This window comes from Podarcis filfolensis (genome assembly GCF_964270895.1).
Source record: "Podarcis filfolensis genome assembly, chromosome: 6".
In the NCBI taxonomy this organism is placed as follows: domain Eukaryota; kingdom Metazoa; phylum Chordata; class Lepidosauria; order Squamata; family Lacertidae; genus Podarcis; species Podarcis filfolensis.
In genome coordinates, this window is record NC_139609.1 from 98,058,984 (window position 1) to 98,086,635 (window position 27,652).

Genomic DNA, 27,652 nt, shown 5'->3' on the forward strand with positions numbered 1-27,652 from the left:
AAGTGAGCCCCAAACCTGAGAAGGAGGTTAAAAAGGAGGGAAAGAACCAGAAGCCATCTCTGAAGCAAAGTCAGATGCAGAAAGCAGTAGAAAGGAGAGGCAGAGTTTGGGAAAGGTTCAGAAAAGAGAAACCAAAATGATCAAGGGGATGGAGAAAGGCTGCAACGTTTGTGACTTTTCAGTTTAGCGGAAAGGTGACATTATTGCATAGCATGGAGAAACTGGATAGGGAAAATATTTTCTCTCCCTCTCCTAACTCATGGGCATCCAAAGAAGCTGAATGTTGGAAGATTCAGGACTGAGAAATGAAGGTCCTTCTTCACACATTGCACAGCTAAAACTATGGATGGCTTTAAAAGAGGATGAGACAAGTTCACAGAGGAAGAGAGGGCTATGGGTGGCTCCTAACCCTGATAGCTCTGCTCTGCCTCCCCAGCTGGAGCCAGCAATGCTTCCGAATCCTAGTTGATGGAAACCACAGGAGGTTCTTGCTTGCTGGTTTCCCATTGAGGCATCTGGTCAGCCACTGTGAGAACAAGATGCTGGACTAGATGGGCCGTTGGCTTCAGTCAGGAGGCACTTCTTATGTTCTTGCTCCACGCTGAAATGTATTTTAAGGAAGTATGCAAGGGCCAGAGGTCGATGGCTGAAGGTCTTGCCTTATTGTCTTCAGTCCACAGTCTCAAGCATCTCCAGTGAGCAGGGATAGCCAAGCCCCCCTGAGCCTGAGATCCTGGAGAACAGACACTAATAGGCTTAGATGGACTAAGGGCCTGGCCTGGTCAACATCCCTTGCAGCGCTCAAATTATGCACCAAGAAAAGCCGGCTTTCTGTAACCTGCAGAAAGCACGTGCCTTGAAGCAAAAGCAGGTGTATATTTCTTGTTCGTTTGAAAGAATAGTTTCTGCTTCTTACTGGTCCAGGGGTAGGGGGAATAGCTCTGAACAGCATGGAAGAGACATCCCTCCCCCCACTCATGCCAGATCTTGCTGCTCAGCTGACCCAGCTCATTTCTTCTCTTTTCCTTTCCTCACCTGCCCCCTCTTCCCCATCACGCTCTGATTTCTGCAAGGTATTCTCTGCCTGCACTTTGCCACAGCTCCTGGGAACAGGCTTTCAAAAACATCAAGCGGCTGTTCTGAAGCAGAGTTTTCTTTCGGGTGCCGATTTCTGGGTCCGCTTTCAAATTCTGCATTTTGCAGAATCACACCGTGCAGGTCCCTAAGCGTGGATGATGGGGGCACAGGGGCTGGATGAACACTGGGCCCGTGGAGGGGTGGGGAGAAGTGCTTAGAGCCGGCAGGGATGCTGGAGGAATTTCGAAGCAAAGTAGATCCAAGCTCAGTGGTGAGATTTTGTAAACACCACCAAAAACCATCAAGACACACATTTTAATCCTTGTTTAACACAAAGTGCCTGTTAGTGAACAGCTTAATGCCATTCTTTAATTTAAATGGCATTGAGTGTTTAAGGCTTTATAGTCTGGCAGGAAAAAAAATCCTCTTTGGAGATTTCTGGCTCAGAAGGGTAGGTGGCATGTATATGCACAAACAGGTGCCTAACACATGGAGGATTTTGCACCTCTCGGGGTCCAGCTAGGTGTTGCACGCAGGTACTATCCCAAAGGCTCTGATTAAGCAGGAAAAGCTGACTCCGAAGAGGAACTGCGATAAGGAGCGATGCCAGATCCAAGATGCCCACATTGGGATTTAAAGCCCTAAACATCTCAGGCTCCAAATACCTGAAAGACCAGAGCACCCTCCCCACATCATATAAATTCCCAGAGGATGCACCTCTTTACAATGGCCTCTGACACCCGAGGATTTGTGTTTTTAGGGGCCGCCCTATTCTTGTGACTGTAATTAGTTTTGAACTGTTTCTAATACAGCATTTTAAAAATATTGCTGCTATCTGCTCTAGGGCCTTAGGGTGAAGGGCAGGTGAGAAATCTTCATAATAATGGCCTTACAAGTGGGTGGTGTTGCTAGCTGATTTTATAGACACAAAATCCTATCAAGCTGCCATTCATTCATCAAGGACCACCAACGCAGACCAATTCCTTTCCAAGACTAAGGCTTCAACAACAAGAGCAAGTACTGACTCCGAGTACCCTTTACCATAGCTGTACCATGTCTTTTCTCAGTAACCACCTGTTTACCAACTTTTCAGACAACGGTGGTGCCAAAAGCACAGTTTGAGCACGACTCAGGGTGACTTAAGATCTTAAATTCCATACGAGAAGAACAGAAAGATGACATAGGAGGAAGGAGGCAATGAAGAGGCCACTGCTAGAAGAGGAAAAAGGTGCTGCATTCTGTTCTTTAGCAACGTCCTCTGAATTTTGGGTGTTTCCTGACACCCATGAGATCAGCAATGAACTAGGCACAATGAGACTGAGGTTCATTATAGCATGCAGCCCAGCAGGAATCCCTGGGTAAACTAAAACACCTGCCTTTGCAAGCAAATACCGTCAAGAATGTAAAAGGAAGGTCCTGGTGGATCTTTGGGAGCAGAGGAGACAGTGACATGAGATCTTGCATGCAAGAATCCTGCAGCTGGTCTTTTGACGATGCTGCTCGGGACGGTAAGGGGGTCTGTGAGGGAGGGAGATTTTGTGGGCTGTGCCGTACAGTAACTCTGACGAGGACAGATGAAAGCAGACCAAAGCAGTTAAGTTGGTGGACACGCCAAGGGACAAACTGAGCCCAGAGGTCTCTAATCAGCACGGAGGGCTCTCTGAGTGACATCTGTTGGAGGCAGGAGAACATTGGGCTTGATGGCCAGCTGGTTTGACCTTGTAAATATGCTTGTACTGTAGCACAATTAGCCTTCCTTTTCATGCCCCCCCACCGATTTCACTAGGGCCGTTCTATTCACTGTTACAGTATACAAGGGGGGTCACATCTGAGCACTGGAGAGAAAGCAACTCCCAAACCAGGTCAACTGGGGTTAACAGCTCCAGAGAATTCAGAGTTTTGCCTTCCCAAAATGGGCATTGTTCTGATAGATTGCTCTTTCTCAACCACTAAGCTGGGCTGACCCCCAAACATCCAGCGTTAGTTCTATACAGTGGTACCTCCAGATACGAACTCAATTTGTTCCGGAGGTCCGTTCTTAACCAGAATCTGTTCTTAACATGAGGTACTACTTTAGCTAATGGGGCCTCCCACTGCAGCCACCGCGTGACTTCAACTTGCATCCTGGGGCAAAGTTCATAACCAGCAGCATCTACTTCCAGGATAGCGGAGCTCATTACCCGAAGCGTTCATAAGGAGGACGGTACGTAACCTGAGGTTCCACTGTAACTTTTAAAGACTAAAATATTTTGTGGACATTACAGGATCGCATACAAAGCAGGGGGCAAGCTCTGCATCCATTGCTTACATCAACTGAGTTGAAGATGGCCCAGCTGTAAATATAGGGCCCAGGTGAAAAGGATGGCCCAGCAGTGGCTCGTGTGGGGCACAGGATTCAGTTTCAGAAATGGCTAGACCTAGAGACCCTCTCAAGCCATCTATGCCTATAGCCCTGCTGGGTTGTTTGAGCACAAGGAGAAATCTAGCATGGCTTGGGAAGGATGTGAAACTGCTGCACCACACACAAACACACACGTACACACACTCCTTCATCAGTATAATGGCCAGCCAAGCTCTAGGGAGGCCGGTTAAACATCTCTGTTAACTGGAATTGCTACAATCTCAACAACTCACCTGCCCAGCGATGCAAAACAAAGAAAATTGAACCCACTAAAAAAAATGAAAATCCACTATTTTAAGTCTATCAAGTCCACTCCTGGATTCTGTGAATCCTGCCCTGCTTATTTCCTGGGAACCTTAAGAGACAGGCAGGGCCTGGGAAACAAAACCAACCCATTCTCCCCTGTAACAACCTTCACCCATTGGACGCCCTCTTTCACCAACCAGGGTGGTGAACTGCATGCTGGGTGCAAGGAAAGCTGCACCCCTGCCAAGTCTCCCATGCTTCTATCCCACCCCAACTCAGAAGGAAGTGAAAATTCCACTTTGCCATACAGAATTGGCTGCCTCTGTGCAGCAAGCAGGCCTCCCTCCTCTTCCCACCCCAAAAGCTACCATCCCTGATGGCAGCTTTCCAAAGCCTCCTGGTGCTCTGCCTGGAGTCCTCTCTGCACCCGTTCCCAGTGGAGAATCCAAGGCACAGAAGCTCAACTGGGCAGCTATTACAAGCCCTGTAAAAACGTGTCTTGCCAACCCATTGCCTTCATTAATATAACGTTATCGCGTTCCTAATGCTGGTGCTCTAAAGCAAATGTTCTGTTACCAGCTCACCCACTGGCACATTTTTCAGCAGGGAAACAGCTGCTCGCTGAACCAGTCACACACACACCCGCCGCCCCTTGCCCCCATGTGCAATCTTGTCAACAGCACAGCTCAGGCTTCTGCCCTCTCCTTTTCCAGCAGGCAGAAAAAAAACACATCTCTCAGCTTATGTTCTGCTCTGGAGAAGTAAGGAGAGTGGGGAAAAGACATCCCATCTCTCCATTTGGAATGTCCATTCCACTGCGGTTTTCGCGACACTCGTTTTTTCAGTGCAACAAACAATACTGTCTACCTGGTTTGTGTGTGTGTGTTTAATGGATAATCCTCACCAGTCAGTGGTGAATCATTTTCATTCACCACTGCCTGCCACAGGAGGGTCAGCCTTTCCTGCCAGCATCTCCACCCCTTGGCAGTACCAGCAGCAACGCCGCCGAGACCAGCGGCAGATCAGGTTGGTGGGGCTTCTGGATCTCCTCCAGGGAGCGGGCGGCTGGGTGGTGGAAGGAAACCGAGAAAGGGATGGCGGGGGAACACAGGAGAGTCACAAGCAGTTTGTGCCTGCGACGCCTGATGTTCACGTCACACTTCAGTGCGCGGAGCCAGGAAAAAACACGGCTTTGGAGGTGACATTTGCAGTTGGCTCATTACTCTTTTCAAAAGAGCCTGGCATCAAAGAGACAGCTTCAAACGGCAGGCTCACATGCACATATGCAGGAGCTAATTAACCGCCATGCTGGTAGCAGCCAGAGAGGAGGAGACGCTGGCAAGCGACTCAGACTTACAAGTGCTTCCTGGCGGCGCAAGTCTACTGAGGCTGCACTTCGAACTATGAGGCTGGCGAAGGGTTCGTGGTCAGCAAGGCAGCCTGTGTGGGATTAAATCCTACCTTCGTGCTCCTTCTCGGAGGTCCCAACCTTCTTTATTTTCTTGGGGGACTTCATGAAGAGCGGAAAGATGGTCCGAAGGCCGAGGATGTCAACAAACTTGTGGCAGTTGTCTGCTCCCTCGGGCCCAATCATGGCGTGGTCCAAAACCTTCAGGGCACTGCTCCGGGAGATCTTCTTCTCTCTGTAGAAGCAGAAGGACTTTTGTCAGTAAACTGGGCAATGCACTTTGCCACAAGATACGGAAGGTTTTCCTCAGCCAGTAGGATGAGGCTGCACACAATGATGAACAAGCAGCAAAGTTCAGTCTTAGTCCGCAAAAGAGAGAGGATCGGAGCACTCTCTATTTTGGGTTGGCCACTGAGACACAGTGAACTTCTCTGCCTCCTTTCCTCTTGCACCAACTGCTAAAAGGGCTCACTTGCACTGTATAAGTAAGTACCAATGAATGAGAAACTTGCTTGTACCTCAGTAGGCAAGAATCCAATCCAGTTAAAAGCCCTTCACACAGTTAGAATCAGAAATCTGTAAGTCGGAAGGGACCCCCAAAAGCAATCAAGTTCTATTTTTTTGGTAAATAACTTTTATTGGTTTTTTCAGTTAATTTCCACAATTAACTACAAAAAACAACACACACACCCCGTCCCACAAAAACATTTCAAAACCTCATCTTTGAGGTTCTTTAGACATCATGACTTCCCTCCATTCCTTCTTCTGGTTCCTTATATTAACAAAATTCTGCATTTTCATACACATACTTCATCAGTTATTCTTCTGATTCTAACAAAATTCTTCTGCATTTCCTTACACATACTTCATCAATTCTTCTTCTTCTAATTTTAACCAAATTTTGCTAATTGCATGTGTGTAATCTGAGCCTGCCAATGTATCAATTTATTTACTCTGCACATATATAATAACTGTTTCCCGTTCTTTTTCCTAACTTTGGCATATTTAAATTTCACTGGAAGGTGACTATTAGTTAAGTCTGATTTAAAATCCTGCTCACCTTCCTCACAGTCTCCTCTTAGTCTCATAGGCTGCAATTCCTGCCTCATTTCAGCCATCAAGGCGTTCCCAAATATTTTCTGCCCACCCCCCATGCCATCCATATCTGCCCTTAGTGTCTCCTGGTATTTCTTCATATCCATCACATTTTCAATTTTTCTAAAAATTTCCTCTAGCCCTTGCATCAAGTCCTACACCGCTTCTGTTTTCTTTGTCATTGGTTCTATCTTAATAATCAGTTTTGTCACCATTTTGGTATTTTTGTCCGAGAGCAATCAAGTCCAACCTCCTGCAATGCAGGAATCGCAGCTGAAGAATCCCTGACAGATGGCCACCCAACCTCTGTTTAAAAACACTACTGATCATCATTTGGCACTTTCAATTTGGAGGATGGATAGTGGCTAACTGATTGAGGTTGAATCCTGACAAGACAGAAGTACTGTTTTTGAGTGACAGGAGGTGGGTGGGTGTGGAGGACTCCCTGGTCCTGAGTGGGGTAACTGTGCCCCTGAAGGACCAGGTGCACGGCCTGGGAGTCAATTTGGACTCACAGCTGTCCATGGAGGCGCAGGTCAATTCTGTATCCAGGGCAGCTGTTTACCAGCTCCATCTGGTACACAGGCTGAAACCCTACCTGCCCACAGACTGTCTCACCAGAGTGGTGCATGCTCTAGTTATAGCTCTCTTGGACTATTGCAATGCGCTCTATGTGAGGCTACCTTTGAACGTGACCCGGAAACTACATCTAATCCAGAATGCGGCAGCTAGACTGGTGACTGGGAGCGGCCGCCAAGACCATATAACACCGGTCTTGAAAGACCTACACTGGCTCCCAGTACGTTTCCAAGGACAATTCAAAGTGTTGGTGCTGACCTTTCAAGCCCTAAACGGCCTCGGTCCAGTATACCTGAAGGAGCGTCTCCACCCCCATCGTTCTGCCTGGACACTGAGGTCCAGTGCTGAGGGCCTTCTGGCGGTGAGAAGTGAAGCTACAGGGAACCAGGCAGAGGGCCTTCTCGGTGGTGGCACCCGCCATGTGGAACACCCTTCCACCAGATGTCAAAGAGAAGAACAACTACCAGGCTTTTAGAAGACATCTGAAGGCAGCCCTGTTCAGGGAAGCTTTTAATGTTTAACAGACCACTGTATTTTAATTCTTTGTTGGAAGCCGCCCAGAGTGGCTGGGGAAACTCAGACAGATGGGCGGGGTATAAATAAATTATTATTATTATTGCTACTACCTTAGTGCTTTACAGTCTTCATTGTGCTTGCGACCATAGGGCGGATCAATGCTCTACCCATTTCACAGATGTGGAAACAGAAGCTGAGAGAGTGACTAGACCAAGACTGCACAACAACCACATGATGGAGATGGGACCCAGTTCCAAGTCCAACTGTCTATATGGAAAACCAGAACAGTCCCCAACCATGTCAGTGCCTGAGTTGGAACCCTTTCAATTCCAAAGCTCGATTTTGTACTCTACTCCAGCTTTCTTCAACCTGCTACCTGATCCAGATGGCTTGGACTACAACTCCCATCAGCCCTAGTCGGAATCTGGAAGGCGCAAGGTCAGGGAAGGCTAGGCTAACCTTTCGAGAGAACCTGGATTGTCAACTGCGCACAACCTCCCTTTCTGAAGCCAAGAGAGATTCCTTTAAGCTGTATCCCCAGTATAGGGGAGGATGGAAGTCAGCCACGATTACAGTCTAATTCTCAAACATGAAACAGAGTGCAAATTTATTTCACACAAGGTGTTCTTGTTGTTTTATTGACCTTTCGTACATGGGGACTGGGTCTCCCCTCTTACAGCTGTAACTAGGAAGAGGGATGCGGCGCAATGGATATGTCAAGCGGGGCGGAAGCACTCCCTACTCATAGCCATATTGATCCGCTAATAATGTTTCATATTTCTTGTATGGCAACTACATGTGTGTGCAAGGAAGCAGAAACTGGGAATAGAGGAAAGGAAGAAGCCACATTCAGGCTCTTACACCTGCTCAATTCCGTTTCACATTTTCATTTCAAACGTACGCTTAAAGCATGCAATATGTGAAGTGGCCCTTTATAGGATGCCATCCTCTCACACCCCCAGAACCCAGCAACCCACAATGGTTTACCAGCAAGCAACTTAATTATTTTAGGTGGATGTGTGTTTTTCTTCCTTGTGTTCAAGAGCAAAGCTGGAACTCAGCCCTCACTTTGGCCTGTGAATGCAGAACACCAGTAAGCAAATCAGCCAGGATTTTCTGCCTTTTTCCATGGCTGTTGCCAGCAGCAGGGAATGAAACAGGCACTTCGCAAAATGCTGCTGCAAAATGCCACTGCGGACGTATGTTTGAAATTCATGCCAACAAAGAGAATGCAAGGAAGCGGGCGTTTGATTGCCGACACAGCTCCATTCAGCAAAGCATAACTCCCAATTTGTTCGGGGGCGGGCGTCCGATTTGGAGAAACAAAAATCCTAAAGCAAAACCAAAAGGGAAGAACAGCCACCAAGATGCTTGAATTGGAACATGAGCAGATGAGAGGAAGGGAAGAAAGAGGATGAACAAATCTTGGCAGCTTCTTGTAAGTCAAAGCCAACTCCTTCCAACACGACGCTAAAAAGGCCAGCACAGCCTCACGCTGGGCCCAGCCAAGGAGGGTCAGTTCCTTGCCTCCTTGATCCCAGAACACAGGGCTGCGTTGCCAGAGGCAGAGGCAGACGTCAGGCATCCTGTTTGCCCTGTGCTGTTCAGGGAAGCCTCCAGGGACGCCAAGAAGGCATAAGGAGGAAGAGGAGCAGGATCAAGATTGCACACATGGCAGCGGCAAACAGCAGCGGCTTCAGGATTAATTCCACCACCACTGCCCTTCCATAATGTGCCGTCCAACTTGCCCATGCCCAGAGTGCCTTTCTGCCGCGTGTTTCACAGCCAGTGATGCAAATGATGCACAGGGAAATGGACATGGGGTATGCGTTAGACTGCAGGTCTGTGGAATCATATGACTGTAGAGTTGGAAGCATAGCTGTCAACGTTTCCCTTTTTTTAAGTGAAATTCCCTTATTCCGAATAGGATTCCTCGCAAGAAAAGGGAAAAGTTGACAGCTACGGTTGGAAGGGACCCAATGGTCATCTAGTCCAACCCCCCTGCAATGCAGAAATCACAGCTAAAGAATCCCTGGCAGACGGCCATCCATCCAAGCAACCAAGCAACCAAGCAACCAATCAATCACAATTGCACCCTAGAGAAGGAGCTCAAGGCAGCACACACATGTCACACTACATGACTCCATTTTATCCCGACAAAAATTCTCCGATGTAGGTGAAGCCACTTCTGAGATCTTAACACCAAGAGGTAAACCGAGAGGTAAATTATTGCAACTTAAATGTGCAACCATATTGCCAGCTGCTTTATTAGAAGCCTGCCCTGATTCATCTACTGAGAATATTTCTACACCCCTTTTCACAAGATGTCTCAAAGGGGTGCACAATGTAAAGCGATACAGAAAGCTACCCAAGAAATCTGAACCTTGTACGGTGGAGCAGGCCAAGTGAGCTGATGCTTGGATAGAACGTCATTGTAAGACGAACCCATTTCACAGGCTACCCTTCTGAGTGCTCAGCAGAGCAGCACAGAGTGTTTACAGGAAGGAGCCTGCTGTGGAAAGTAATCCACTCACCTTCTCCTCTCTCTTTTGCCCTTGCCACTTCCAGCTCTCCTTCACCTTGCAAGCAGCAATAATAAAAGGCTAAAAAATAAAGTTCAGGTTTGGCTGGAGAACTTCAGGACTCCTTTTTCGGGGGAAGTAATTGCATATTGATCAGCATTTAGGCAGGTTGCAGGGAGCTGATCTCTGGAATATTCATTGGGTTTAAGTTCAGGCTTGTAGAGATCAATAGCTGTTTGACTGGACTGTCTCAGGTTGATTTTATTTGAAATATTTATTCTACTAGAGGGCAAGCAGTTTATCTTAGTCTCATCTTGGGCTTATTGAAATCTCTCTTGGGTGAGAACTAATTCAGACACCACAGCCTGGCAGCCTCACCAAATGAGCGACTGACCTGGACCTTAAGAAGACCAGGAACAAACTCATTGCACTGACAATTCCTGGCACTGGAAGCCCACAACTCATGCAAAGGCTCAAAAAACCTCCTGGCTTTGCTACATGTCCAAAACTGAAAGAAATGGGGGTGGTGATATATTAAGCACCCAGCAGGTCACCAAGCGCAGCTAGTGGGCTGCCTTTGGCTTGGTGAGTCACAAGTTGTGCAAGCAGACAGGAGAGTGAAGGTGGATCAGCCTCCAAGATGGAGAAGAGGACAGCCACAGGGGTGGCAATGGTGGTGGAGGGTTCTAGGAAGGAGGCCGCCCAAAGAGCGCTTCAAAAAGCATCCAGAAACCACTCTTGGCAGACTGTATGCTACATGCTCTGCAGCTGTTAGGAGTCAAGGGCAGCCCCTGTGTGGCAGTCTAACCTCCAGAATTAGAGAGGTGAGAACGGCAACTGCTGGGTCCAATCCCTCCTTCCCTCCCCAGATACCTTGAAATCCTGGCAATCTATGGAAGAATGACTTCAGAAGCACCTACAGGGCATTGGTGCCAAATGACCAAGAACATATTACTAAGTCAAGCCAGTGGCCTCTGCCATCCAGCCTCCAAGTGGCCAACCAGATGCCCATTATGGGGAACCCACAAGCAGGATTCGACCACAAGAGCAGCCCTCTCCCCTCCTGTGGCCTCCAGCAACTGGTCTTCAGAAGCACTGCTGTCAAACCCTGCCCATCAGGCAACTCCCTTCCTTGTCCCTGTCAGGAAGGAAGACAAAAGGCCCCAAGAAACTCCCCCAAAGCAGGGTACCAGAAGCCAAAGTCACTTCACCGAAGGACTGTTATCGCAGGATGTTTGCAGAAGGGTGCGCATTAGGAAACAGTGGCGCGAGGCTCTGATTCTGCTAGATAAACACAGCGTGAGGCTGTGCTGAAAGGAAATTTCAGTAGATACACATTAATTTTCGGGTTTCCAAGGAGCTGATGTGACATGAAAACAAGAGACGTAATGAAATATTTTTGCAGGGGCTGCTGCAGTGCGTTCTGCATGCAAACGCACTCCTGACTTTCATGCGCTATTCCTGACTGGGCCCACAACCCTCTTGCAGCCAGCAAAGGTGGTCAAGGGAAGTGACCACAAATGGCTTTGCAAGAGAGCCTCCCCACTCCACACCGCCGAGAAAAGCTTTATGAACCTTCTCCCCCACACTCAATATGTGTCTCCATTTCCCCTATGTGCTTCCTGGCACTTAAAAGTCAAGACAAGCTCATTCCTTGCTTGCTATAAATACAGGGTGAGGCCTTCCCAGGCAGATGCTTGAGAGAAGGAGGGTTTCTCCTCCACACAAGAAGGGGTGTAATAAGTCTCGTGGCAATGCTCCCAAGGGACTTGACAATGCGAGTCTCTCTCTCTCTCTCTCTCTCTCTCTCTCTCTCTCTCTCTCTCTCTCTCTCTCTCTCTGCAAGCCTCAGAAGGACACCTCACTTTCTCTCCTGGAAGCCTCAGGCAGCTCCCAATCTGGAGAAAGAAATTGAATTGTGCTTGGGGAGAGACCTTAATTGGATGTGACATTTCTAAACCTCCAGTTGGAGGCCACCAACTTGCAAACTGCATTTGCTCATTTGCAGCCAAGGCAAATACGCTCCCCACTGATGGAACGGAGTGCACACATGCAAGCAAGCAATCTCGCCTCCTCCCTGGCCTGGCCTTCTCTCCTCCTCCTCACGTGGGACGCATCCAATTTACAGGAAGGTGGTCCGAGGGCAAAGGCCCTCCCCACGTCCCTTGCTGAATAAGCAAACAGGAATCCCACCCATGCAGACTCTTCACACTTGGACCAAAAATGATGCGGCTCCTTCCAGCAGCCTCCCCTTGCCCTTCACGGAGAGAACGTGCCCCATCTCCATACGGATGAGGCACTCCTAACTGCCCTGGCCCCCTTCAGTTCACATGATCCAGATTCACAACAGAAAACACTGCTTTCTTGCCACTGAAACAAGCAGCCTCAGTGCAGTCTAGGTGTAAGCAAAACCAGCGCAACTGGTATTCCAGCAATACCAGTCGCTGGAAGCCACTGGGGGGGGGGGGGGAGGTGTCCTTGTGCTCGAATCCTGCCTGTGAATTCCCCCAGGCCTCTGGTAAGCCACTGTGAGAACAGGATGCCCCAGCCTGATCCAGCAGGGCTCTTATGTTCTTGTGCAGAGTCAGACTCATCAAGCTGTCTTCTCCAAGCGAGAGGAGCTCTCCTAGGCCATCTAGAAATGGTTCCTGCCCATGAGCAGCTGCCAAGGATGCTTTCCGCTGGAGACGCCAGCAATTTAACCTGAGCCCTTCTGTGTGCAAAGCATGCATTTCACCACTAACCTATGGACCATTCCTCCAGCATGAAGGGAAGGATATATGCTGGAGTTTAATTCCTTCCCCTCTAGAACATGGAAGATTTAAAGTCCAGATTCTCACATCTTGCTGCACCAGGTTCACCTCTAGCCAGTGGCAAAGTCTCTCATTGAAGCTAGTGGAGTTTGAGGAGGAGGTGAGGTTGGGTCAAGTTATACCATGATGATGATGATCTGCCCTTCATCACCAGGTCCAGGACAGGTCACAACCATTTAAAATTCAAATTTAAAATGAAACAGATTACAGGAAAAGGGTAGGTCCTGAAAACACGCATCTCAGGGGTCCAAGGCACAAGTAGAGGTGCATCTTCAGCAGTCACCAAAAGCTGTAGAGTGAAGAAGCCAGATGCACCTCTGTGGGAATGGAGCGCCACAATTTAGGGACTGCCACAGAGAATGCCTTTCCAGACTAACCCCTCCCCAAACTTCTGAGGGAGCTGGAACTAACAATGGGGCTCTGTCTGCTGATCTCAACACCCGAGAGGGTTTGCAGGGAAGGAGGCGGTCTCTAGGGTCCCCGGGGCCTAGCCCTTTAGGGCTTTGAACACTAGAGTGAGTGCCTTGAAGTGAACGGGGCAACGAACTGGCAGCCAATGCCGCTGTCTCAGAACCGGAGCTGCAGGGGTTCTGAAGGCAACCCAGCCAGGAATCGGACCGCTGCATCTTGGACCAGCTGGAAGTTTCAAGAGTCGTCTTCAAGGGCAACCCCAAGTATGCCACACTGTAATAATTTGGTCCAGATTCTGTGGGCTACAACTGCAGTCAGTCCCAACCAACGGCCAAGTATGATGCTGCTGCAATCTATAGCTTATGGAGGCACCATGCTGGCTGTGCCCTGGCCTTTAGTATTTGGAGGCCGTGACGCTGTGCCATCTGAAGGCTCACGAATAGAGCAATGGGAAATGGCTGCTCATTTTGGGTTGTGCACGACCCCCCCCCCATGCCCAGCCATCCTTATCAGGGAAAGAGACGTCCCACCCCATTCTATGGTGGAGGCAGAGGTGCTACAGCAGCAGCAGCAACAGATGGGGCTGCTGGTTTATTTACGCTTTGCCCTTCAGAGCTCCTTTTAAATGCAGCTGCGTCCAGGGAGACATTTTCTCCTTGTTGTTATTTGCCAGCTAGTACCAGGGAAGAGAAGGGTGGTGAACAGCACAGCCCCCTCCCCACTCCACCCAAAAAAGGAAAGGAAGCCATTAAAAAAATTAAAAATTAAAATGCAAGGTCCCACCCATATGGCTCAAGGACTCCAGGTGATTAGTTCTGCAAGGCTAGCCGTGCAAGCTTAGTGTTCAGAGGAGAAAAGGACGGGAAATCCAGGAGGCGGGGGGGGGGGGGAGAGAGAGAGAGAGAGAGAAAGAGAGAGAGAGAGAGGAGAGAAGCCTCCCTCTTGTTCAGGGTTTCAGAGCTTTGCAGCTTTGCTTTAATTAGCCTTAAGAAAACTCAGCACTCCGGTCTGAATAATAATCCACGTTCCTGGTTATTTATTCAGTTCCCTGCTGCTGCTGCCGTTGCACATTACCAGCCTTAGTCTGCAGGAATAGATCATTTCTTGCCAGCCAGCACTTGCCAGCCGCCTCTCTGCGCTGCTCAGCCCACCCAGGGAAAGCGAGCGAGCAGGCAGGCAGGCAGGAAGCCCTGGGCAGGGCACGGTTTGGGGACGGGCAAGGAGAGATGGATGCCAGAGGAGGGAAGGAAAGCATCGAGGCTGGGACTCGGGCACACAAGGGGGAACAAAAAATGGGAGGAGGGTCCGGAAGCTGTTTCATTAAAAAAGCTCACTCTTAGCAGGGTTAACAGAAGGGGGGAGAAAAAGGGAGGCAGAGCTTTTTATCTACCTCCACAGAATGTCTGTCCGTAGCCACTCGTGGGATTCGCAAGAAACAATGATTGAGCGGCCAGCAAAAGCCTCCAGCACAAAGCCTGGTTGGCAGCACTTTGATTCCAGCTGTGAATTTTGGACATGCAAAAGACAAAGAAGTCTAACGTGAGAAGTGTGTGTCTTGTGTACCCTGAGAGGAAGTGGGCTGCCATTCAGACCCACCTCCCTCACAGACACCGTAAGGCTCCGAATACAGGCACATGTGGGGTGCCTTCAGTCCAGTACACACACACCCCGCCCCAAAGCACAAGCCGTTTGCACAGATGCCTTTGCTGCTGTATATGAAAACATCTCTGGGAGAGCAGGAGCTGGCGGCAGAGGGAGGCGTTTCCAAATGGGCCTGCAGCCTTCAGTGACCACCATCAACATCTCAGGGTGCCATACAGGCCTTCAGTCTAGTACTTAAGAAGAACATCTGCTGGATGAGGCCAATGGCCCACCTAGTCCAGCGTCCTGTCCTCACAGTGGACAACCAGATGCCCCAATGCGAAATGCACAAGTAGGATTGGAGCTCAAAAGCAACTCTCCCTTCCTGTGGCTTCTGGCAGCTGGTATTCAGAAGCATCCAGCATCCCATCCTGGCTAGTCGGCCTCTCCATCGCCCTCTCCTCCATGCAGCTGTCTAATCCTCTTTTCAAGATATCCTCCTTGTCACAACAGCTCCACCAGCTATCAGTCAGTTTCCAGCACAATTCAAAGTGCTGGTTCTGACCTATAAAGCCCTATATGGCTTAGGTCCATCTGAAGAACCATAATATTCCGTATGAACCTGCTTGGGTTTTGAGATCTTTGGCAGAGACCCTTCTGCCACCTTCACAGGCACCCTTGGTGGGGATGCGGAAGGGGGCCTTCTCGGTGGTGGCTGCTATCAGGAAACTTTGGAACTCCCTGCCTAGAGAAGATAGTCCTTTTGCTGGGAGCTGAAGGCTTTCTTGTTCCAACAGGCTTTGGGGAACTGACTGTTTTTAACAAAAGGCCTGGTCCTTTGCTGTTTTTATTGTAATGGTCTGTATATTCTAATAGGGCATACATGCACATGCACATACTGTTAATGTTTAGTTGTTTTTAAATGATTGTTTTCTGCCCACTATGTTTTTATCTGTTTCTGTTTTAGCTGTGAGCAGCCTTCAGTCCCTGGTCAGGGAAAAAGAAGGGATCAAAATGAATATAATACTAGTACTAATACCCAACCCCTAGATATATTGGGGGGGGGAGGAGTTGTGGGGAGGAAGGTCTCGCTGCCACAAGAGGCCAGGCACCATGTCTCACATCCTCCGGTTTTCACCTGAGCATGAGGTTCATCAGCTGCAGCCCCTCCCCTTTCAGGAAACGGTCTCGGTTGGAGCTCAGCATCAGCGAGGAGCAAAGGGAGTCAAAGAGGTTCTCCATCATCTCCTGCTCTTCTGCCGCACCAGGGTTGTGGCGCTTGAAGACCTGTGTGGGGAGGAAGCCGGAAGGCTTTACTGTCTGTCTCGTCCCTCCCCGAAGAGCAACACCCCCAAAAAAAACCTCATAAATATCAGCTGCATGTGTGCGCCCCCTAATTACTGACATCCAAGTGCAGTAAGGAAAATAAACTAGGGCAGCACAGGAAGACATAGGCAGGGGACCCACAAGGTCATATCCAGCTCTCACTGGGAGGTGGGGGTGTCTGTCCATCGCCAGCACTGCAAGGAGGTCCCTTAACAACCTGCATGCAGGAAGCTTTTTTAAAAAGGTATTCTGCGCTGACATGATGGCCGAAACAAGGGATCATGGAGGCTTCCGGGAGCAGCCGTGGGTGGGTGGGTGGCAGTGAGGGTGGTGTAATAGTATCAGACTAGGACGTGGGAGGCCAGGGTTCAAATCCCCACCACTCGGCCATAAAGCTCCCTAGATGTGACCTTGGGGGCTACTCACTGCCTCTCTCAGCCTAGCCTACCTCCCAGGGTCGTTGTGGGGATTAAATGAAGAGGGGGAGGACCATGTGTGCACCACCTTGAACTCCTTGGAGAAAAGGGGATTTGGGTGGTGCTGTGGGTTAAACCACAGAGCCTAGGACTTGCCGATCAGAAGGTCGGCGGTTCGAATCCCTGCGACGGGGTGAGCTCCTGTTGCTCAGTCCCTGCTCCTGCCAACCTAGCAGTTCGAAAGCACCTCAAAGTGCAAGTAGATAAATAGGTACCGCTCTGGCGGGAAGGTAAACGGAGTTTCCATGCGCTGCTCTGGTTCGCCAGGAGCGGCTTAGTCATGCTGGCCACATTAACCAGAAGCTGTACGCTGGCTCCGTCAGCCAATAAAGCGAGATGAGTGCCGCAACCCCAGAGTCACCCATGACTGGACCTAATGGTCAGGGGCCCCTTTACCTTTATAAATGCAATGAAATAAATAAAGCAAGTAATGACAAGGAGCCCCTGGTGACCAAATTCTCCATGAATGCCCCAGGAGGTTGGACTAGACCCCTTCCAACTCTACAATTCTATGGTTCTTTTAAAGTCATCCAAGCTGGCAACAAGCAAATGGGGCTGTGCCCCCCTCAGGATGGCAGGCATGTGCCTGGAAGCGCATATAAGCTGTGAAGCACCTGCCGTTGCCACTGCTGAGAGCTGCTCTCTGCTCCTGCCCTTCCTCCCCGGTTCTAAAAGCCTGGCTCTGGGGCTCCCAATGGCAGGGAAGATGGCAGCGAATTACTCACAGATAACTGCTGAAGCAGCACATCGATTCCATCCAGTTCCCCGAGCAATTCCCTGTTGTCTACAGGAAGAGAGGGAGGGGGGGAGAATGAAGCCAACTGTCAGATTTTACAGCCATCTAACACCGATATATCAGCAAACAAAATCAATATGGCTTGACAGAGTACAGAAGCTGCCGAGAGAAAGAGGAGGGAAGGAGACAGAGAGCGAGCAGAAGGAAGGGGAAGCCAAAGGCAGGAGGGGCGAGACACCGATGGGGAGGGAAACAGAGGGAGAGAGTGAGCGAGTGCGGAAGCTGTCATGATCTGAAACAAGCCAGAGGCACAGCCCAGCAGAATACCAATCCGCCGAGGTCAGCTCTCTCACCGTCCTTATTCTGGAGGAGGATGGCCAGGACCTCGCTGCAGTAGAGCTTGTTGGCGTCAAAGGGCATCTTTGCCTGTTGGAAGAGTCAGAGCAGAGAAGCCGGTCAGGTGAGAGCGTCAGGAGAGCATCTGCTAGATCAGGCCCAGCATCCTGCTCTCTCATGGAGGCCAACTGTGAGAAACCAGAGAGCAGGATCCGGGCACGAGAACACTCAGCCTTCCTGTGGCTTCCAGGAATTTCCTCTGCGAATTTGTCTAATCCTCTTTTAAATCCTTCTAGCTTGGTGGCCATGGCTGCCTCCTGTGGCGGGGAGTTCCACCGCTTAACTATGGGCTGTGTGAAGGAGGACTTTCTTTTGTCTCTCCTGAACCTTCCAAAATTCAGCTTCACTGGATGAGTTCTTGTGTCATGGGAGAGGGAGGAAAACCTTTCCCGATTCACTTTTTCCATGCCATGCGTGATTTTATCAAATTCTATCATGGCGCCTCTTACCCTCCCTTTCTCCAAGCAGGGAGGAGAACCCTGGGAAGGTCACCTGGTCACTGCCCCACGAACAGGCAAGCTCCCCATTAATGACCCTCCTCTATACTGGGATGTCTCTGCCACCTGGTCATATTTCATCAAGCCCAGCGGAACCCTCCAGTGTGGGAAGGAAGAGGGGAAAGGTGTGGATCCTGCACCGAGGACTGGGAATTTTAAAGGTGGCGAGGCGACGGTGGTGCCTCGAAATGGAGGAGCTGCATTGCTATTTCTAGATGCCCCAGTTTCTAAGACATTGAGTTAGCAGGATAATTACAAAGCAGAGACCAGTTTTATGCTCAAGACAGACTTGCGTAGAATAAAATTAGAATAGTGGGTTGGGGGGGGGGGAAAGAGAGCAGAAAACGTAAGTTCTGTTATCACCTGCAACCAGCAAATTACAAATTGCTTCTGTTAACAAGTGCATAGGGTCACAGAGGAACATTTATGGGTTTCTGCAGCAGGCGGTATATTCCTTATAGGAATGCGCAAGGGGACTTGTGGCAGCCAGAGAGCAGGGGAAGATGGAAGGACAATGGCTCTGCTCAAACGAAAAACTGGGCCCTTGGGCATTCCAGTTTATCTGAAAGGAAAGGAATGAAGGACAAAGATAGCGCAGATTGGGGGAACACTGCCTTCATTTGACTCCTCATCCTAAAAGAAAGCACTTCTTCACACAGCGCAGAGTTAAACTATGGAACTCCTTGCCACAGGAGGCAGGCACGGCCACCAACTCGGGTGGCTTTCAAAGAGGATTGGACAAGTTCATGGAACCGGAGAGGGCTGCCGATGGCTCCTAGCCAAGATGGCTCTGCTCTGTCCTCCACAGCTGGAGGCAGCACTAAGTTCTAGGACCTCTCCTGGTATCAATGTGAAGTTGACCGGTCAGTCGGTAGTACCTAAGACTTTCCCCCTTTTTAAAGACGGGGACAACATTTGCCTGCCTCCAGTCTGCAGGGACTCCGCCTGTTCTCCAAGAATTCTCAAATATTATCGACTCTGAGAATAAATCTGCAAGCTCCTTTAGTACCCTTGGGTGCAGCTCATCAGGCCCTGGAGATCCGAAGTCATTTAAAGGAGGTGGGAGAAGAGCTGACAAGGAAACACCTATCTTGGGCCGCAGCTCCCTCCTTGCACCACAGGCTGAGAGCTAACCAGGGGGAGCAATAAAAAAGGAAGACAAGAGGTGCTAAAATCAGTGTCTGGCGCATGAATCAGGAGAGGCCTGGGTGACTTGCCTTCAGCCTCTTGAGGAGCCACTGCATGAGGCCCTGCTGGGCAGCGTCTGAGCACATCTCTGGCCGGAACTCTGCCATGTTCTCAATGATAGCTTTGGAAGGAAGGGCAGGGAAGGGACAGGTAAGAAAAAGAAAGTTACGGCACGGTTTTATTTCTTTTACAGATATTAAGGCACATGGTGACTCTGTGCTGTCACAGTACATGCAAATTTCTGGCTCATTTAATACTATATAGAAACTTTATTCTCGATTAGGACAGAACTCACAGATGAAGAATACTTTCATATTTTATAAATCTTTATTATTTGTAAAGGGAATCTTTGTATGAATTAATACTTTACCATCCCTCTTTGGAGTTGCTCTTTATATTTGAACTATTTGCCTCCGGAGCTGGGACACTTTATGGTTTAAACTTTTGATTCTTGGTGTGGGGAGGGGTTTCATCTTGTTAAGATTGCACTTTTGGGGTAGTTAATAAATCAACAAAAATTAAAAAGGAAATAAATATCCAGGCTTAAACCAGAATTCATAATTATGAACACACATACCCTACCAAAAAAAACCCCACCAGCTGGTCTTCTTGAATTGGTAAAAAGCCTTACATAGCAGAGGGTCTATTGTTTCTGTGGCGTTTTTTTCTCTGTTGACAAACCAACCAGCTCTGACACAAGGGCCATTACTTTGGGGTCATTCTTTGCAATGTCACCCAGAAAGCGCAATTCTGTGTCTGGAAAAGGCATTTCTTGGCTGCTGCTTGCTCTGTTTATGGGGAGAAGCAACTTCCTTTTCCAGCATCCAAATAAAGTGAAGAACTCTCCATACACGGAGGGAGAGAGAGAACCTCAAGTTCCTGCATCTCCTGCCACTCCCCCAGCTGCAAAACTCCATTTTTATCTATCCACATCTACACCTCAATAGCTATTGCACCCAGAAGGAATTTCAGATTCCCAGACTCCAGCACCAAGTCTCCAGGCATTTTCCTTCCCTCTTATCTCCTCTACAGGTATATCTAGTCAGCAAAATATCAACCTTTTTTTAAAACTGAGCGGAAGATGACAGATTCAGAGGGGCTGCTGGCCATTATATTGTGGTGGAGCTGATTTAAGAGATTGCTCCAAGGAAACAAGGCGCTTAGGTGCATTGTCATCTGATTCCAGCACCCGGCTGCAAGGGAAACATCAGTGTGAATGAAATCAGGGTAGTCGCAGATACACCTCAATGCATTATTTCCACTCAATAATGGATGGCTGAAGGTATGTCCCTACATTCCTAAAGTTACGTGGAAGCCCTCGCTATGGAACAAGGTGAGTGATGGAGTTATTAGTCAGCTGATTGCCTTCAAATATACTGCTAAGAGATAGCACAGCTGACATTTTAAAGGCCTGGCTGCACTCTAAGACCTGCTCCCAGACCCCCACACCAGCAGGTACATCTGCTCTCAAATGTGATCCACCACGTGGAGCTCTATGAACATTATAAAACAGTGACACACATCTGTGTCCTTGCTGACTAGGTCCACGATGAGAGGTTGTCCTTCAAGCCCTCCTTACCCAGAGTGTTATGGACACCATCTGCCTCCTCCTTGACACTTTCATCCAAGCGCTCCAGATTCTGGACCAGCAAGGCAACCACCTGCCCATCAACCTGAGCCACAAAAGAGGGAGACATAAAGGTTAGGAGAGGGGTTCCTAAGGTAGTGGGGGTGGCAGAAATCAGTGCAAAGCAGAGGAGTTGGTGGAAAGTCAGAAGTCAAAACGTAATAATAATTATAACAACAACCAACACTGCAGTGAGATGCACTCTGATAAAGGAACAAGCTGGCTCTCAAAGCTCCCCCCCCCTTAAACTCCACTGCAGTGTTTTCCCCGTAATTAATTGGACAACTTTCCTACGTCAGACACAACCGAAAAACACCTGAAGAATGTGAACCTTGTCACAAGTCTGCTATTCCCTAAATCATGCTTTGATTGACTTATAATCTCCCCGAATTCCAAAGTGCCAAGCGGAACAACCCAATGGGGCATCAGCTGCCTGTCAGCCTTGAAAGCAATTGCCAGTTGCAGATGGAGCAGGATTCCAGTCCTGCTCGCCTGCTGAGGGGCTGGGGCAGAATCCAAGGGCCAGCAATTACACATAATGAAAGCCTTAGGGAAGAAATGCCGCCTTTTCAGAAGGGGGAGGGAGGGGGAACACACACCAAGCAATCACTCCCTGCCTTTTATGATGTAGCCTACACAACGAATGCAGCTGAAGGCAACTTTATCTGATTAAAATTATCTTTGGACACGAACAACATTCACTCTGAGCACAGTTTAGCAAGCCAAGACATCTGCTATTATGCTGCAACTGATTTCACTGAGCTGGTTCTCATTGTTTATTTTTATTATTTACTGAATTTAAGAATGTAACAAGAGCCGGCTGGGGTAGACCAAAGGGGGCCCCATCTACCCAGCATCCTGCTCTCACAGGGGCCGACCAGATGCCCCAGTGGGAAGCCCACAAGCAGGATTCAAGTGCAAGAGCCCTCTCCCCTCCTGCAGTTCCAACAACTTGTACTGAGAAGCTCTACTGCCTCCAACTGTGGAGGAATAGCAGAGCCATTGGGGCTAGGAGCCATTGACACCCCTGCGGGTGAACATTAGGGTGGGAAAACCTAAACACAATGTGTTTAGGCTCCGCAAGGACAATCCATAGGACCCTGAGTTCTTAGGTGGGTAGGAGTCCATGGGATGGACCTGAAGCGAGTCAGTAATGGTGTGGGGGTTCGTGTCAGACTAAGACCTGGGAGACTGTCACGGTCCGGTCTACGGGCAATCAAAGTCCCGGCTGAGGACGTCGGGACCGGGGGCAAGATGGTGGGGTGGGAGCAGGAACAAGAGTCCAGAATCCAGGGGACCAAGGGTCAGGAAGCAGGGAGTCACAAAGTCAAGGGTCCGAGGGTCGAGAAGCAAGGAGTCAAGAAGCCGAGGTCTGAGGATCAGGAAGCAAGAAGCCAAACGCAGCAAGGCAGGAACTGTGTTGCTGTGGCAAAGAGCCAAAGGGAAATGCTGACCTTATATCCCTTCCCAGCTCTTGCCACCAGGTGCAGTTAGTTACCAAGCAGCCTCCCCTGTGAGGCCGCGCCTTGCCTCCCCAGAACAAACTCAGGAAGGCCCCAGTCTTGCAAAGCCCTACTGGTCCCAGGGCCTGGCTCCTGCACGCACTCCTGACAGAGACCAGGGTTCAAATCCCCACTCATCCATGAAGCTCCCTGGGTGTGACCTTGGCCCAGTCGCTGCCTCTCAGTCTAACCTACCTCACAGGGTTGTTGTGGGGATTAAATGAAGGGTGGGAGAACCATGTCCACCCCCTTGAGCTCCTCGGAGGAAAAGGTGGGGTATAAATTAAATAAATAAATGCAGTAAGTAATGAGTTTCCTTGATGCTCCATCCTGAAGATTTGCTGGCACAAGAATCGTTCAAGAAAGCATCCCCTGGAATCTAACCATGTGGACAGAGCTGAGCATGACCAACTCCTGCCCTTCCAGCAGATCTGACTAGATGGTCCGTTAAGATACCCTATCCAGTTCCACGGACCAGAGCACCCTCACAATTTGATGTCAGAACACAACACTCGTGGGGTGTGAAATCACGTTAGCGGGCAATCCAGTGACCTTGGCTCAAATATCCAGAAAGTAATTATTCCCGTAAAATAAAGGGGAGTCATTCAGAAGTCAACCGTGACCCATTTCGCTCAAGGTAGACAATAAAGCACTCTTGAAACCTGGCTATTGTCAGCAGGCTTGGAAGAAAGGAGCAGGCACAAAAGGAGCTTTTGTCCAGGTTTATTGCTTCTCTGCGCAACAGATTCAGAACACAGCCTCGGCACCTACTTCTGTTCTCCCCCCTACCCCCACCCAGCCTGGCCATCTCATTCATTCGGCCCACTCTTGTAACGAAGAGCCGGTAATTAAAAAAGCTCAGAGGCCAGCCAGAAGAACTCATTTGGGGCAACGGTAATTAACCTCTGGAAGGTAACATCACAAACGGAGAGGCAGGAGAGATTGTGGGGGAGAAGGTTGCAGCCGCTGCTCCGCTCCTCCAAACTGACAGCTCCCTGCCCTCTCCACCCCCGCAGAGCAGCCAAAAGGCCGCAGAGCAGCCCAGGTGTTTCACTAGCGCAGCAACCCCTTCCCCTCGAAACGGAGGGTGGAAAGGCTCACATTGAGATGTTCGCACTAGCGCTGACAGCTGGCCTGGCGTCCCTTCCAGCACAGCCCCATAGAGCCCACTCAGCTCGGCAGTTCTGGCCGGCTAAAACTCAAGAATTCTCCCCAGGAAAAGGCGATTAGGGCATGGATGCATTTCCCGCAGTGAAGGAGGAGCGCCCTTCAACTATGTCAGCCGCTTTGCCTACCATAGCTTGCTGCGAAACGAGAGGGGCTGTAAGAGAGAGGTGGAAGGGGAGCTCAGCAGGGAAGAAATGGAAGTTTAGGAGGAAGAAGGGAACGTCAGAACATCAGAAGAGCCTTCTGGGTGAGGCCAATGGACCACCTAGCCCAGCATCCTGTTCTCCCAGGGGCCAGCCAGATGCCCCAAAGGGAAACCCACAAGCAGGAACTGAGCACAAGAGCAGCCCTCTCCCTTCTGTGGTTTCCAGTAAGTGGCATTTGGAAGCATGGCTGTCTCTAACCAAGGATATTCTCTCCTCTCGTGCATATTCCCATTTAGTCCTGTCTGTCCCCAGATTTCCGGTGGAGAAACCATTTTTCAAAGAGGGTAAGCGTATCCGTGGCTGCTAGACACAAGGGCTGAGATTCTCCACCCGCTGTTCAGAGCATATTCAGACGCTGTGCTCCCTTCCAGGTTGCTTGGGATCACGAGGGAGGAGAGGGATGTTGCACTCAGGGCCCACCAGGTCCAGCTGTTGACTGCGAGAACAGGATGCTGGACTAGGTGGGTTCTTGGCCTCACCCTGCAAGGCTTTTGGCATGCTCTCACGAGAACAGCAAACGGCAATGCACCCTGACCCTCTTCTTTCAAGCTGAGTGCTTGCCTTTGAAAGCACTGTTCATCTCTCAATAGGCGCAACCAAACAGATGGCTGTGTATGGCCGTGGTAAGAAAATCCCGGCTTGGCATTACAAGGAAATGCAAGCCAAGAGCCAACCACAGGGGGCTCTCACCCAGGCAGGTGGTCTGGCCAGAAGGGGATACTCACCAGGGCATCTATGAGGACCTCAGCTCCTTCCTCACTTTCATGAAGGGTGTCGATGTCTGTAAGCTCCTGCAGAAGATCCACCACAGCTATAGACACATGTACAGAACGTTAAGGAACGCCAGGTTTTTCAAGTAGGCAAGGCTGCTCACAGCAGCAATGAAGACACCCCTTTTCCGCTGTGCACACACACACACTGCAACAGCAACAACAACAGGATCCCTTGCAAAACGAGATTCCAGTAATTAAGTTAATCAGTAACCTATGTGGCAATGGCTTTATTTGGTATGTTTTGACATGCTTTTTATTCATTGCCTATGGCTGCTTTTGTTATATTTTTGTAATTAGGCAAATCTTTTCATGTTGTAAGCTGCCTCGAACAGAGTTTCAATGATGGAAAAGCGGCATACAAATCAAAGGTTCTGGCGATAATGAAATAAGTGATGTCAAGGGTGACACCTGGCTAGGAAGTGGTGCTGGGGACCCTGGGAGTGCCAGGTGCTGCCTGCAGTAACTGCATCTGAAAGTGATCATTAGCCAATTTAGATTTATCTTTTTTGTTGTGGCTTGGAAGCAGCGGCTAGAGTTTATCTGCAATCCCACCTGGCCCTCTAATTTCTTTGACTCCCCCTTTTCTCAGGAGACAGCCCAGAGTCTCTGCAAGGCCCATGACATCTATGGCTCTACCCCAACCACTCGGCTGCTCCTGGGGATACGACCTGCCCTAGACTTGATAGCCCCACTTATCTTCAACACCTGTCCATGGAGCAGCAGGGGACCGAGGTACCAGGACCCATGTTTGAATTAGCTGACAGCAAGCTAGACCATTTGGGTATGGCTGCAGGGCATGTCACACAGGCAGAGTAGAATCACAGAATTTAGTATGGACAGCAGCCCTAATTTTATTGACAAGGAAGGGAGGTGATCTGACAGCCAAGGCATCCTGCAAAATTCACAGCTTCTGGGGTCAACCCATTCCTGTTTCCCTGTTTTTTGCTATCTTACTTGGGAATAATTTCAAAGACTTTGTGGGCAGGTCCACAGAAAACAGCGCACTGCAAAAATCCAATCTGTGGATGTCATGCTGCCATTGCGAACTTGAAAGCAAAACAGACTCCTAATGAGGCTGCCATGCTCAACTGGGCCAGGATGCTGCTGCCACCAAAAACTTCTGGTTTCCAAACTTCTGGTTTCTTGTTCCCAAACCTGTAACTCAGGGCTTATCTAACAGATAGATCTTTTAAATCGCAGTGCAGCTCCGTCAGAAACATTCCCGCTCGTTAGGCCTACTTGACTATTCTCCGATACGCGACGATCAATCCTGACCTATTCTCTGCACATCACAAAAGGCAACCCACATTTTGAGGTGTCCTACATAGAGGCCTCCAGAAGTAACTTCCTAGGGCAGCAGAGAAAGCTCACAGCCTTCATCTCGCACTCCTCCTTTCCCTCCTTCTGGAATGCATAGTTGGACTCCAAGGCCAGGCTCCCCAACATAGCGCAGCATCAGAGTTGTCGCTTCTCCACAGAAGATTGAAGCTGCTTGCAGCAGGAAAAAAAAGGCCCTGCTGAATGTCGAGCCCACAAAGCCTACTTCATAAATGTTGAATATTTTCTCTGGCCCACCAGGAAAGAGGAGTTGTAGCTGTTATTCATTAGATATGTTGTTGTTGGCCCTCTACAATGGGGTCCCAGAGAGGGCTACAACTATTTAAAAGTACAGTGTAAATCAGTTAAATCAATTAGGTGTCAGAAGAAGATCTGTGAGGAGAGGGCTCCACAGTTTAGAGGCTGCCACAGAGAACACCCTGGCTGTGCTTTCTGGGGCAGGGGGAGGTAGAAACTCCAAGACAAAAGGTGTGATAGAAATGCAATAAACAAATAAAATACATTATATGCTGGATGGCTCCGCCAGCAGCCTCCCAGCCCACTCAAAGGTCCCACTGGGATCACCAGGAGGGTTCTATTGATGAAATCAACAGCATACCAAACATGCAAGCTGTGGGCTCGTGTGTGGATCCTGAAACTTGCTCCATCATGTAATGAACTCTCTTCCACTCTTGCACACCTCCCTCACTTTTGTTAAGACAAGCATCTGAAGCTGGCTTTCTAGTGAATGGGGGCAAGTACAATGGGAGAAGGGATATTTAGCTTGCAGTCCTTATCTGGGTGGATCAGAGAGTGCGGCTTAGTGTCAAGATTTATCAGGGTGGGGGCTTAACTTATCATTGTAAACTGCGGCCCTTGAGGGATACAGCAGGATAAATATCTTTGTGCACAGCTCTGCAGGTAGGGAATCAAGAAGATGCTGAAGTCCCTGTGCCGTTAATTCATCTTGGAAAGGCCAAAGGGGGAGAAAAGGAGGGGATAAGGAAAGCAGGATTTGTCTCTGTCAGCCATGCCCTCAAGCCTCAGCTTGGCTACACACACACACACACACACACACACAGAGAGAGAGAGAGAGAGAGAGAGAGAGAGAGTGCTCTCTCTTCTGCGTTCCAGTTGCCATCGCTGCAAAATAAAATTTCAAGCTCACACAAGGCCTGTTTCAAGTCTGCAATCCCTCTCCATTAAGAGGCAGCTTTTTTTCAGAATCAACTTGCTGCAGATGTTGCCAGCTGGGCTGAAGAGGTCTGGAGAAGGAAGCAGCTTCTCTTCCCAGGAGGCTCTCAGCCTTTGCTAATTTAAGCCACCACCTGAGCATTGCCGCTTCCTCGCATCCTTGGCTCTGGTTCAGCAGAGGAGCTGCCTTGTCCACAAATTAATTTTATCGCTGGGGATTTTATCCACCTCGCCTCTCCGTCCTCCTCCTGCCAAAGCACCAACCTTAAATCAAGTGTGAAGAGCCAGCTCAGTTTAGCACTCCTTTCGGGGGGGGCGGGGGGAGCCTTCAAAACATCTCTCTGGTCTCACTTTACACAAAGCCGCATTTGCCCAGGTACTTCACTTCAAATGATCCTTGCATTCTCACTTCTGCTAAAACGCAGCGTTTCAAGTCCGAGGATTCGGTTTGCTCTCTACTGCTTTGCCTTCCAACATTTCAGAGGAGCTCCAGCAGCTCTTGGCAACTGCGCCTTCCCCAGGGGGGCTGCAGGTCACCAGCTGAGCCTCTGCCCCCAATCTAAATGACAGATACAGGATGACCCCGCTTTGCTCAATG

General features: G+C 49.4%; 1 protein-coding gene across 1 annotated transcript in view; it reads right to left on the reverse strand.

The window, feature by feature from the left end:
• Positions 1-27,652, reverse strand: part of CTNNBL1 (catenin beta like 1) — a 92,746-nt gene that overhangs the window by 38,376 nt on the left and 26,718 nt on the right. Inside the window, exons 5-11 of the mRNA XM_083618744.1 lie at positions 24,496-24,591; positions 20,848-20,941; positions 19,298-19,389; positions 17,541-17,613; positions 17,177-17,235; positions 15,788-15,936; positions 5,186-5,367 (exon numbers count right to left, since the gene is read on the reverse strand). Coding sequence (XP_083474870.1) covers positions 5,186-5,367; positions 15,788-15,936; positions 17,177-17,235; positions 17,541-17,613; positions 19,298-19,389; positions 20,848-20,941; positions 24,496-24,591 — 745 coding nt within the window. The remainder of the gene's footprint in view (positions 1-5,185; positions 5,368-15,787; positions 15,937-17,176; positions 17,236-17,540; positions 17,614-19,297; positions 19,390-20,847; positions 20,942-24,495; positions 24,592-27,652) is intronic.